The 12,857-nt window shown below is 42.4% G+C and overlaps 1 protein-coding gene across 2 annotated transcripts in view; it reads right to left on the bottom strand.

Moving 5' to 3' along the window:
* Positions 1-251: 251 nt before the first annotated feature.
* Positions 252-12,857, bottom strand: part of LOC119464579 (protein LTO1 homolog) — a 31,373-nt gene continuing 18,767 nt past the window's right edge. For both annotated transcript variants that reach the window (XM_037725597.2, XM_037725595.2), the window contains one exon: positions 252-12,520. In XM_037725597.2, coding sequence (XP_037581525.1) covers positions 12,431-12,520 — 90 coding nt within the window. In that variant the 3' untranslated portion in view covers positions 252-12,430. The remainder of the gene's footprint in view (positions 12,521-12,857) is intronic.

Raw genomic sequence — 12,857 nt, 5'->3', positions numbered from 1 at the left:
TCGACTTTCTCGCATTCCCTGATGTTATTTTCCCCGCATGGCTCTGCGTATCCTTGCAGCGGAAGTCTATCTTAGTTGCGCAGTACAGTGCGAGATGGCGCGAGTGTTTTTGTGCTGGCGCCATCTGATGGCGTGGATAATAGGGTGCAAAGGGAACTTGTTTCCTCCTCTTTGGCTTCGGGTCGCATTGCTCGCCGGCTCGCTTCGCGGGGAGGCTTCCGAGTGGACAAAAGTGAACAAAACACCTGGGTTGTGGCAATCTTGAAATAATTTTATTACAATTAAGGAGGCTATATGCCTTCAGGAAATGTTTTTCCTTTTACAATTGAAACCGCCATAATACAACAAAACATTTTTGCGCATAACCATAATTGAAAACAAAGGACAATAAATAACAATGCCCTAGCACATGGTAGGCTTGCATGCTCAAAATGCCTAGCAGCAATGTTTTAATGTGAATACAATCTTTTCATAGAATACAGCAGTAGAAAGATTACGATCATAAGTAATCACTGCTGTTATAACTGTCTCAATGCACAAAACCCCTTTGCATCAGATCATATATTGGAATATTTTGCTGGAATGGCACTTCAATAATGTGACGGATAACTTCATGAAGGTCTATGAAGACATACCGGTTCACTTCGTAATAACTTTTGTCAAACACAAACAGCAATTACTGTCTTTAGGAAACTGACAAAGTGATATTTGTGTAGCTTGAGAGGTACTTCCACGAAAGAATGAGACATGCTCATAAAATAATTCAAACATGTACTGAACAATGTATTCTTCAAGGCGAGTCAAAAATTGCCACAAATTTACACAGCGTTCCAAAAGCAGTATTGCTGCAAAAACTCATTTCAGCTGGCAGTAAATTGTACTTTCATATAGTTGCACTCACGTATTTTAAAACAAAGCAAATAAATACTCAGAATCTTGAAAAAATAATTTTGTGGCTCCAGATTTCTATAGACTGGAAAGCATCCTACAATATTGAACGGAATGTAACTTTTACATTGCTGCTAGGCATCTGCAAGTTATGGTGCCCAGTTGTCATACTTAACAGTGCCAACAAAGACAAAACATTGCAATATGGTGAATACACCACACAACAGGATACCAACACGACGAGCCATAAGATGAAAAATAAATAATATGCTAGAGTTGTACGAGCACACAATCGTTTAACAGCAGACAACTTGCAAATGTGAAATGCCTTACATTGTAAAAGTCAACATGTATGCCACATATACATTGCAGTATCCACGTTTCTTTGGCTGTTGTGACAAAACCTGTTAGTATAGAAATGGTTTGGAGTATACCGCGTATATAAAGAGCTGCCAACGATCGCCATACAAGACGCGACGAACTACACGGCCGCGTTTTGCTTGACTTTTTTTTTACAGGCTACACTTTGAGGCATTGTCATACACCGATCTGTGCAGAGAACAGTACGCAAAAACCTCATCGTGGCACGCTTTTGACACTCCAGATCATTCGCGGACCAGCTCGGATTTGACCATGACAGTCGTGTATCCAGAACTGGGCTTTGCTACCCCTAACTCTTGTAACAAAATCGGACAACTTGCATGTCACTTCTAGAAATAAAAAACGCATCATGGAGTGAGTGCTTGAAATCTAGGTGCTTCAACCGCAAACTCCTACGCAACAACAGAATTCTGCACCTAAATGAGGTTGCAGCTATGCAAGCAAACATGGTTAGATTTCTCACATTCACTGTTAAGAAAGATTGAATGACTTGAAGGTCATTTGTTTTTCAGGGTAGGCTGTACATCCACACTGCAAACAGCATCAAAGTCAGATGCGCAAGAAGACGACACAAGAACTGTGCAGTCTTAGCATCGTGTCATTTTCTCGGTCATCTTTGTTTGCACTGTTCACAGCTGGGAACCTAATGCATCATAACCATGTAGGAGGGCATCATAACCTGTAGTAAACTGGTTAGGATGCCAATGACGTATAATGTGGGACAAAGTGACATTGAAACATATAGAAACTAACCTTTACAGAGTCTTCCATAAACGCTATCTCACATCGAAGATTTTGGTCAGTCTTTCCTGAGACCAATACTTGTAAATGAAGTTTTTGCAAAAGCATAAATCGTACATCGCAAATTGAAAAGAATGAATAAGCTTTAAGAGCACTGTAAGAATATTCACAAAGTACAAACGAACCTAGATGCTCAATGGTAAAGCGTAGCAAAACCCGTTCTGGAATGAATAAGCTTTAAGAGCACTGTAAGAATATTCACAAAGCACAAACGAACCTAGATGCTCAAGGGTAAAGCGTAGCAAAGCCCGTTCTGGACACTTTAGAGCTACACACACTATAGCAACAGCAACAACAGTTCTATAGCAATATATGGGAACGTTTATGTCAAGGATGAACTGAAGATATTTGCTAGCCACAAACATACCTAAGGTGAGGCAAAAAGGCTGAATTTGAGCAAGCAGAAACATTTTTTATCACATCCTCTTCTGCCTTTTTGAAATAGTGTATAAGAATGTATTCTTATTCCCTTATCTTCCGTGAATAAATAAATAAAAAAAGCCATCCTGTGGCTAGAACAGTATGGCTTGTAAATGTACAGGTTATTGAGGGCCCACACACAAAAAATGCAATCTGGGATTCAAACAACACTCGTCTCAAAAGCCCTACAGCCAAGAGTGCACCTCCAAAGACATGTGGTGCAACTACAACGCATACATTACGGCATTTCAGGAGCCACGCATTGTACTCTCTATGAACTCGAACTGCCGCGTTGTCATCAACCTAACTGCTATCAAATGCAAGTCGTACAGTCTGGTCTTGCAGCACAAACGTTACATTTACCACAAGGAGCAGGAAGTCCTAATCTTCAACAAACATGCAACACCAGCACCGTCAGTCATGAGACATCAGTGATAACTGTTGGCCATTAATCGCATGAAAGAAAGCGCATCTTTGCAATAGTTTTTTACAGTCCTTCGGTTAAGGCAACGAAGCCAACTAAACATAAAGCTCATTCAAAAATGTTAATATTCGCGGCTGGTCTGACAAGATGCTGACAACAATGCTGTAAGAACAGCATGCTCAACAGCACCATATGCTAGTTTAGCCAGCGGTTTGGTTATGCTCATGTAATACGCACATGAATCTTTCAAGAGAACATTAACCAAGCATGCGCTTTTGTTATTAACTTCTGTCTCAGATCAATGTCTCAGACACTGCCATGATGGCGTTCAGTGGACCACCCAATGCGAGTGCCAGCAATGACAGACCATGCACGCTAACCTTAAGATCAACTTAACACGTTCACTTAAACGCCAAGTGCCAATTTCAAATAATGTAGCTCTCGGCTACGAAACACAGGTATCGTTGCAATGCCAAAACTTTCATACTTAAACTGAAACTAGGTTTAGATTAATTGACATTCAGCACTGCTGGTAAATGATGGCTTATAGTGCAAAAAATGTAACAAAAATAATATGTATGCACAGCACGGACACAACACAAATAACTACAGCTTGCGTTGCATCTTTTCTATTTGTCTTTGTTCTAGTGTTATATGGCTGCAAAAACTAGGTTCTTTCATTTTAAAGCATAGAGCAAACGTTGTGTTAACATAAAGAGTAAGGTGCAAATGGCTCTTGTGGCTAAACTGTTGTCTTGTCCATGCTCAAAATCAGCACTGAGCTAGCTTTTTTTACAAGAGTTCTGTTTAATATCGTGTTCAGATTCAGTACCTTCCAGTTTTGTTCAGAATACATAAGAAATCAGTAGAGGTGGGGAGATATCAACTTTTTTAAATACAAACTGAATACGAATAGTAGGTATCGAATCAAATATCAAATAGTCAAACGCAGATGCATATATTTACAGCTGGAATATTTATTTCCTTACATTTAGGTATCAGACTTGTACTGACTAATGAAAACAGGACAGCTAACTATCAGGGACAATTTGGAACAGTTTTAAACACGAAATTACTAATTGTCATTAAAAATAACTGCAGGAATATCCTCTCAACATATTTAGAGCCTGGTTGTGAACAAGCTTTCCAAGAAAGAATTGCTGCTGTATGACTAGCTTTCCAAAAACACTAAATAAACGGTTGGTGAAAAAAAAATAGAAGTTGTGGGGGAAAAAAAAAAGATGCAGGAGAACTTGTGTACAGTAGACACATGTAATAGGGCCTGTTGCAAGGAAAAAAAATCTGTCAATGCTATGACTGGACATGGCACATCCTGTGTTTCAGCAAGAAATGACAAATCTCGTCACAGTTAAGCTAGTTTTGGTTCCGCAGCATAGCAGACGACATGTAATTGCAACACATTTTGGATCAAAGAAGGAAGTACTGCATGCAAACATATATTAAACAAAATAGTGCACAGCAAAATGCTACTTCTCTGCAAAACTTGAGTATGGACGAGACATTGGCTTAGCTACCAAGAGCCGTTTATCACATAGCATTCAGCATACAAACAAAACTTAAGCATGAAATTAGTCCTTTAATTTTTTTACATAATTATATTAAGAATGACTGTTAGGCTTTATTTCTTTACAACACTTCCATTGATAAGAAATCTGTTTAAAATAAAGGAGGACACTTCACAAAAGTAATGCTTAATGTATTAGGTGCAGAAGCCTTCACAGCCAATGCTGTTAAGTACTCACAAACTTGGGTGTTATTTCTTTCAACATGCAATGAAAATGCAACCACTGCTCACGAATGTTTGCCTAAATGTTGATGCTCAAACAAGCCAGTGAAAATATTTTACGAGCTTACACTTCCGCTAGTGCTCAACAGTTCTTGCACAGAAAATTCACCCACTAAGAATGATCGAAAAAAATTTGATTTCTGCATGCCATCCTTTCCATGCGGTGTCAAGCTACAACCCCTCCCCCCCATGACTGCACACGAGGTGTTGGCTTGTGTTTCACAACGGCTTCCTGATAAAAAAAACACCACACAAAAGTGCATTATATTTCTGGCACCCGTTTGTTCAAGTTCAATGCTCCGAGAGAACGACTCGCACTGTGCAATTCTTATTGCATCTACAAACTAATTGGCTTGGTATACCATGCAAAGCGCACAAGCCATAACAGCTGTATACGTAGGCTTCTGGGCAGTAGCACTTATAAAACACTAATAAACAAAAATGAAAAAAAAGCATCATTTTTATTCCACCACTCATAAACATTTCCAATCTGCATTTAAAGGAATACTGACATATTTATGATGTTGTAGATACTTCACCACACGCTTCTCACACAATAAAAATAAAGCACGACACTTGAGTATAAAGGTTGGCAAACATGAGATACTTTAGTTTGATACTAATACTGGTATCAAAATGCCAGCCCAGACATTATCTACATTATTATGAAGTCGTGACACAGGGCAAAATTTCCGAGCATTGTGTAGCGATAAGGCTAGCTATGACAACACTGCTCATAAGATATGTAATAAAAAAAGAGTGCTGTAAGCATTTCTTGAAGCTGCATGCACCTCCTCAGTACTTCTTTAGAGTATTTTTCCAGAGATTAGAGTGTTTGTACTTTCATTTAACACAATAAACTCACAAGTCGAAAGTGTTATGTCAGTAGTCCTTAAAATACAGCTTTGTAACTAAATAAAAGAGAAATTTGAAAATATAAAAAGAAAACACTTTTTTAATATTAACTTATGGCTATTCATAGAACTGTTCACTTAGCGATGAGCGGAACGCACAATACTTCAATGAGCAGCTTAAACCACTTGCTGTGCACACACAGGGCAGCAAAAGTAAGCAAGTACTCGCTGGAGCAGTTCAAAGTATTGCAGCCTTTGCAACAGTTGCAACACATGCATGCGTTTGTACTGGCATTACAGACACCACAAACTGATTCGGAATGTGGCAGTGAAGTTGACAACACTGTTTCATCTCCTGCTTCCGGCGTGGTGCAGTGTTCACGGGATTCATCGTCGTCGTGACATTGTGCACCAAAAGGGAGCACAAAGGAAGAGCCAAGAAGAACGTCATATGACCACCAAGAAATTGAGAAACATGAGGGCTCTGGTTTTACCAGAGACAAGCGTGAACTGTCCGGAAAGGGTGCGACTGCACCCATCTTGTACGTTCTAGCCATAAAGTGAGTCAAGAAAGATAAAATTTAGACTACATGAACCTACCTTTAACGGGACAAGGTCTCTATGACGCTGCCTGCATGACAAATGAATCTGAAGTTTCAGACCCTCCCGAAGGCTCGCAAACAAAACTTTAATTTGAAATACAGAAACTCGAACAGCCAAACTGCTTATGGATTATTGCTTCAAGTCAAACTTCCGTAACGAGACTCCTAAGTAATTTAAAATCAGCCTTAACTGTGAATTGTGCAGAATTCCAATATACTGAAGATCTCCATTTTACACATTGCGGACACGACAACTGCCCTCAGGAAGCTTTCTGTCCATCTGTCCACCAGATTACTTTTTTTTCATATGCGCATCACAAACAAACTTGGCACATTGATGCGAAACTTGACAGTGTTTGAAGTGTCTAACTTAAAATCGCATTTTTACATTAGCTCGGTGTGACAAGCAGGCGAGGAGGCAGCATCATGGAAACTGTATTAGCAAAGTACGGATGGATGGGTGAACCAGGCATCCATCCATCATCTCGCCATCCAGACCCCACCCAGGCTGCTGACAGATAGCAAACTAAAATTTAATCACCTGCAATCATTGCCAATTCAGCCTTCATGTAAAGAAGCCAAGTTTAAAAGAATCCTGCCAATGATAGACACGTCGCCTAGTGGGAAGATCTTGAACATGCCACCTGGAACCCCTAAGGTCTCAGACCCATGAAAGCAGGTAAAAAAATCATGCTCAGATACGAGAGAGCTCTAAATAATGTTCTAGGACAAAAGGTTCCAACTTGCCTCTGGAAGGACCCAGCCCTCCTTAAAGAAGTGAACAACACCACCATCACCAGCACAAGACCACACACACACCTTCACCACAGTGCACGAAATGAGTGTGAACAACAATACAATACAACCAGCTCTATTGAGCACATCATCAGAAAGAGAGTGAGTGCAGAGAGAAAAAAACAGTGCAGCGGCAACTGCCACGTGAACAAGGTGCATGACATGCTGGACAAAAACAAAGAACACCGCAATGCTGCAAAGCAGAGGCAGGCGAGTAAAGCACGCAAGCTGTCTTGCACGGCCGACCACCGAAGCTCATCCTTATGCAGCATTTAGCAGTGTACAGGGCGTACCATTCAAAGGTAGCTCCACAGGAATCAACACTGGACAAGTTACCAACAGTGCACAGGGTGTATCCTTCAAAGGTAGCCCACAAGGTTGTCAAAGACAGGCAGAAATGGAATGAACATTACGCACAATCTTACTGAAGAGAAATGCCACTGCAATTGCTCGGCCACCATGGGCATGATGGGATAGTAAAAGCTTTCGAATGGCCTTGGCAAGGTGGCCTAACGACCAGATTTACCTTCACGTTTACCTCCACATAAACAACATTGGAATAAATGTGGAATCTCAATTCCATCTCGGACTCTATCGTCACCGTCCCTTTTTGGCATCTGACAAATCTGGTCACATTAGACCCTTGCTAACTTGCAAGTATGTATTCAAATGAAAGCAAACAATGGGAAGCAGACGACTTGATGCTCGGCCATAAAATATTTTAGTGTTACCACCTCACGCTGTTACAGGTTCAAGTCGTTCCAAGTAATTGCTGAACCTGTTCATGTTTCATAACCCATATCAAGAACTGTTGTATTCTGGTCATTTTTCACATTATACTGTTCCTATTTACTTCCGGTGTCGTTTTCAATTCTAAACTAATTTGTTCTTTGTGCTCATTGTAACAATGTTGTATAATTCTGTATATCAAGGTGTTTCAGCTGCTCCTATAATTATGCTCTTAATGGTTATATCAAAAGCTCCCACTGCAGCGATTCACTTTGGGAGCACTTTGTGCATTTTCTGCCAATTACGCACTATAGCACCATTCGAAACTAACAAATAGAAAAATTAATCTGCAGCGAATGTTTGTTCTTTTTGCTTTATAGAATAATCTGGCCACATTTTGAGCCCACGTACACTTGCCCCATGATGCGGCTGGTAGTCTTTGCAGCTGTTCTGCTGTCCTAAGGTCCCTTGAACATAAAGCCCAAGCCACTTCTACAGCGTCCGTTGTCTTTGTATTTTGCTCGTTTGCCCAATGTATTTATCTTTGTGTTGAAGTATCCGGGGAGGTGTCGAAAGCTTTGACATTATCCTGCAGTTCATCCTGAAGAGATTAGGTAGACAAAATTGGGGCTAGCTCTGAGTGGTCCACCTTGCATTAAATAAAGCGTGCAGTGGCTGAACAGTTACTCACCGGAGAAAAAAGACCGCCGACAAGAGACTCGGATGCAAGCAGGCTGCAACTAGTGCGTTATAACCACTCATGACATCGAAGTCACGGCGATTAAGATCGGATGCATTAGACATTATGCCGTGAGCAGAATTTCAAAAAAGGCAAAGATTGACTGCGCTTGCCTGCATGTAGCCAAGTAGCCACAAAGCATCTTCCCGTCCACCGAGTTCAAAGAACATTTGTCTTAGCCCAGGAGTTTGAACCCGAGACTACTGCAGGACTAAGACAGTGAGTGAATTAACAGTGAGGTGAGTAAATGGTAGTGCGAGGCTGAATCCTTCACAAACACAACACAACAACGTTGTTAGCCGAGCGTTTCTGTGGAACAATGCCAAGGTGGTGCGAGTTCCAAGAACAGCAACATTGACTTAGCCGCAAGAATGATTCTGCAGCCATGCAAAAGCATTGTGACCTCTTAGCGCAATAAATTTCTTTTAAAATCTAGATAGTTTCAGAAGTTACAGAGCCACGGATTGTGCAACCATATCATGTTTGGCTGTGCAGGAACGCTTGTATTTTAGCGCTGGCATGCAATAACTTTCAGATGTGAGAATGCTTGTTCTTACTGTTCAAACTTAGTGTGTCAGGACAGTCCCTATAGTTAAAGCAGCTCTGGTGTTACACAGTGGATTGCTAACTTATAAAAGGGACTGACTAGTGTGCAAGGCAAAGTTACATTGCTAAGTCCCAGTAAAAGGTGCACGGTCTTCAATCGAGCAAATGTCGAGGTAAGAAAGATTTGGTATATCACAAATTTAACTACCGTATTTTCCGGATGATAAATCGCACCTTTGTATAAGCCGCACTCTCCGCCAGCCTTTTTGCGACTTGAAAAAAAATGGCATACAAGTCGCACTGGCATACAAGACGCATCTAGTTTAGCTCAGTCAGGGTAACAAAACGATGCACGCATGTACACTCATCCCGAAATACTGAACTTACCCATTTCAGGGTTGTAAATTTGGGTAAACGAAATTTTTTACCCGCAAATTCCAGCAGAAAAAAAAGTCTTCAAGTAACACTCCTCTTAGGCGCAGTAAATCAATATTTATTGCCCATCACTCGAAACCATCGAAGGCCTCGTCCTTCGACGCAGTGTCAAAAACTTCAGTCAGGTTGGCTGGCAGCATCACTCGGTAACCATCGTCGGCCCCTGAATAAATTTTACCCGACACTGTAGGCACGTCACAAGCATTGCCTCTCCAGTGGGGCGTGCTCGCGACGAACACATGCGGGCAACTGATGATGATGATAACTAGGCGATTTTGAAACGGGTATATTTTGGGTACCACAACGTAAAAGTAAGAAATTGTGGCACTCTTTCATTGTTTATTGCGTCAGTTCTGTGGGTTTAACCTTTTCTTTAAGGAACACTAAACTATACCAGGGAACTATATTGCGACCTGCAATCACGAAGGCCACACTGGTGGCCTTCACTGCTGCTACCCTACAGCCATCGCCGTGCTGCCTACATGGCCCTAGAAGCTAACATCTGTACCAACGGTTGCTCCACTGTTAATACAAGATTTGATTACTTTCTGATTGCTACCACACCTGGTTTCTTGTACTCGCAAAAAGAAAAATAGTAACATTAAACGCAAACGTTGGTCTTGCCAGCGTACATGCTTTTATGCATACAAAAGTCGTGCCACTGTATAAAACACACCGGCAAAAATTTGGAAAAAAACGAAAACAAAAATAAGCACGTCTTATACACCGGAAAATACGGTATATCAATATTCGTTATACTGAGGCTCAAATAAGTAACTAAGCATTGCATTAGTGTTGACAAGTGTGAGCAGGTATGAGCTAGCCCATGTTGGTTATGTCTGAACACAAAGTAGTTTTTGTTATCACTGTTTTCAACGATTAAGAGGCCACAGTGCTGAAATATTTCATCCAGTTGTGCCGCCAAACCCTGACATTGGTCTCGAAACGATTGACAAAGAATTGCACACAGCTTAGGGACAGTCAATCAGAATCAGCCCTCCTGCAGTACGTATGTAATAGCATTTCAGAAAGCTGACAATGCCAAAATATTTTACTCGGACAGTTAAAATAATTACTGTTGCATCGAACCAGCACAAGACATGCTTTCAAGCCATGCCAATACCACTGCTTTCCCAGCCCCAGCTTGAGATCTCAGGCTTTAAGCAACAAGCCGGTGATGCGTATCAACCCGGATGCACAGACCTGTACTCACTGGGAACCAAGTCTGAAGAACCTTGGCCGTACGCACTCTCAAACCGTTCACTGACACGAAGTGTAAAATGTTTGTACATACATGTTAGCAAGTAGCTACTTCGGATGCCAAAACCCACCAGGCAACTGTGAGGAGTGACACTGAGCTCACAGAGTACTATGGAGCATATATGAAAAAAAAAAGGCAGTCTTCGCAGTTTCGGCACCAGAACTCCGTGACTTGTACAAAGACATGCATACGTGAGCCTGTTGTACATTGATGCCAGGAGGGGGAACCGAAGCGTAGGGAACCGTGCTGCGACATTGGCTCAGTGGCAGTATTCTCCTTGCAGGCCAGCATCGACCTTAAAAGTGGGCACACGCAGCATTATCAAAAAGGTTGGCTACATTAAACAGGGTCATGACGCAGCATCGAGCACAGCATGGTCTATAATCGGACTTCAGTCAACTTCAGGATCACAGCTTGGCAGTGAGCAGCAGTTGGCTGAAACAGCAGAAGCAGTTGAGCTGGTTCGAGCACGACGAAAAGTGTGGGCAATGCTAACTGCTTGAGCTTACTCCAATTGTTGCGGTTTCGATATGCCAATGTTGCAGAAATCCCCATCTCGTCGCAATATAAAACTGTGGGAAAAGAACGGAAAAGCTCGGGCGAGATTAGAGGGCAATGCTGGCCATTTCTACTTAGACTACGTCCCCTGTGTATCAGTATGCCTCAAGAATCAGTTCATAGCGACAAGATCTATCATGGCTCAGTGACATCAGGTTTTTCTTGTGATAGTATTCTTTCCAACTAAACTCATTTATTTGCCTGCTTGGCAAAGAGGCTGTTCAATAAAACATAGTCCAAGGATCATTTATGGCATAATGCTCCTAATTAGATGAATACTCTAAAAAAAGCAATAAATTTGTATTTTATTTTACCCCACAGAAAGCTCCTCAGTGGCTTCCCCTAATATAAACTTTTCTTCTAGCCCTTTTTTGTGTCCTTTGTACCCTACCAACGAGCCATACTGACATATCTTGCCAAAACTGGCCTGGATTTGTACATTTATACCATTGGGCAAGAGTCTGAAATCAAAAAAAGCCTTCCTCTGAACACTACCTTCTCAAAAACAGTTGTGCGTTGTTTTCAGGATGCATTTGCAAACATGCTTTCCTATAAACTGTCGCTGCCACAGTGTATACTGACAACTGCGTACACACTGTAACCACCTACGCTTCTGCTGCTGAAGTCAACCAGTGTGCACCGTTTATCACCAGTGCGTGCCTGTCACCAGGGTGCACCCGTCACCAGTGTGCGCCCGTCACCAGAGAAGGATCCCCATTATGACTGAAGTCATGAGTATGAGGCCAGCTACAGTGCACTGCAGGATTCCTTTAAGCTTTGGCACACCGCCGTTGTTGCGTTTATTAAGTCTGTCCACCCCGCCCACCACATAAAATGTGCCACAACAACTTAACGCTGGCTCTTCGATTCCGATCCCATCCGTAGGAAACGGCCAAATTGGCTGCATCCCTGGCCAAGTTGCGACGGCAAATTCATCCAACAGAGAGCAACTCTCACAGCACGGAGCACTGCTGTGTCGAACTCGCCGAAGCCGGAGCCGAGAATCGCCGGCGCTGAGGCCTGACGGGAACCGGCGTCGCTCTTTGAGCATTGGGAGGCGGTGACGTGACGGTGGCAACAGGAGGTGCGGACTCTGTTGGGGGTGACGGTGTTGTTGCTGCCACCGCAGCCTCAGGTTCGGGGCTGCCACCACCCACTTCCTCTGTGGGAACCCCGGAGGTTGAAGGTCATCAGAAGGACATCTCAGGCCGCGGAGATGATGGCTCTCCCTCGGGGTGGAGTTCGCTCTCTTGAGTGTTGATGTTCAGTATTGCCACAACCTAGAAGCCCCCCCCCCAACGGTGGACAGTGAAGTACACGCAGCACAGGATATAAAACAGAATAAACTTGCTTTTGCTTGCACTGCCCCATGGATTGTGTGCTGCCATCTGCCAGAAGCATGAAAAAGCATTGAGACAAAACCAGCTCGCCTATTGCTAGAAAATGGAAAGTATACAATCGGCAAGCTGAGCTTGGCCTTGGCTGTTTTAACCTGAAATGCATGGATGAACCCAGCTCATCCATGGCACGAAAGGGGTTAAAGTAGTCTGGTTAAGGAAGGAGTATGCACCCTTTCTCTGAAACTTCTACTGTACAGCCCAGCAGACGAAAAAAAAA

The sequence above is a fragment of the Dermacentor silvarum genome, chromosome 9 (assembly GCF_013339745.2).
Source record: "Dermacentor silvarum isolate Dsil-2018 chromosome 9, BIME_Dsil_1.4, whole genome shotgun sequence".
Lineage (NCBI taxonomy): Eukaryota > Metazoa > Arthropoda > Arachnida > Ixodida > Ixodidae > Dermacentor > Dermacentor silvarum.
The sequence above is the reverse complement of the archived record's forward strand: the minus strand, read 5'-3'. Positions and strand labels throughout refer to the sequence as shown.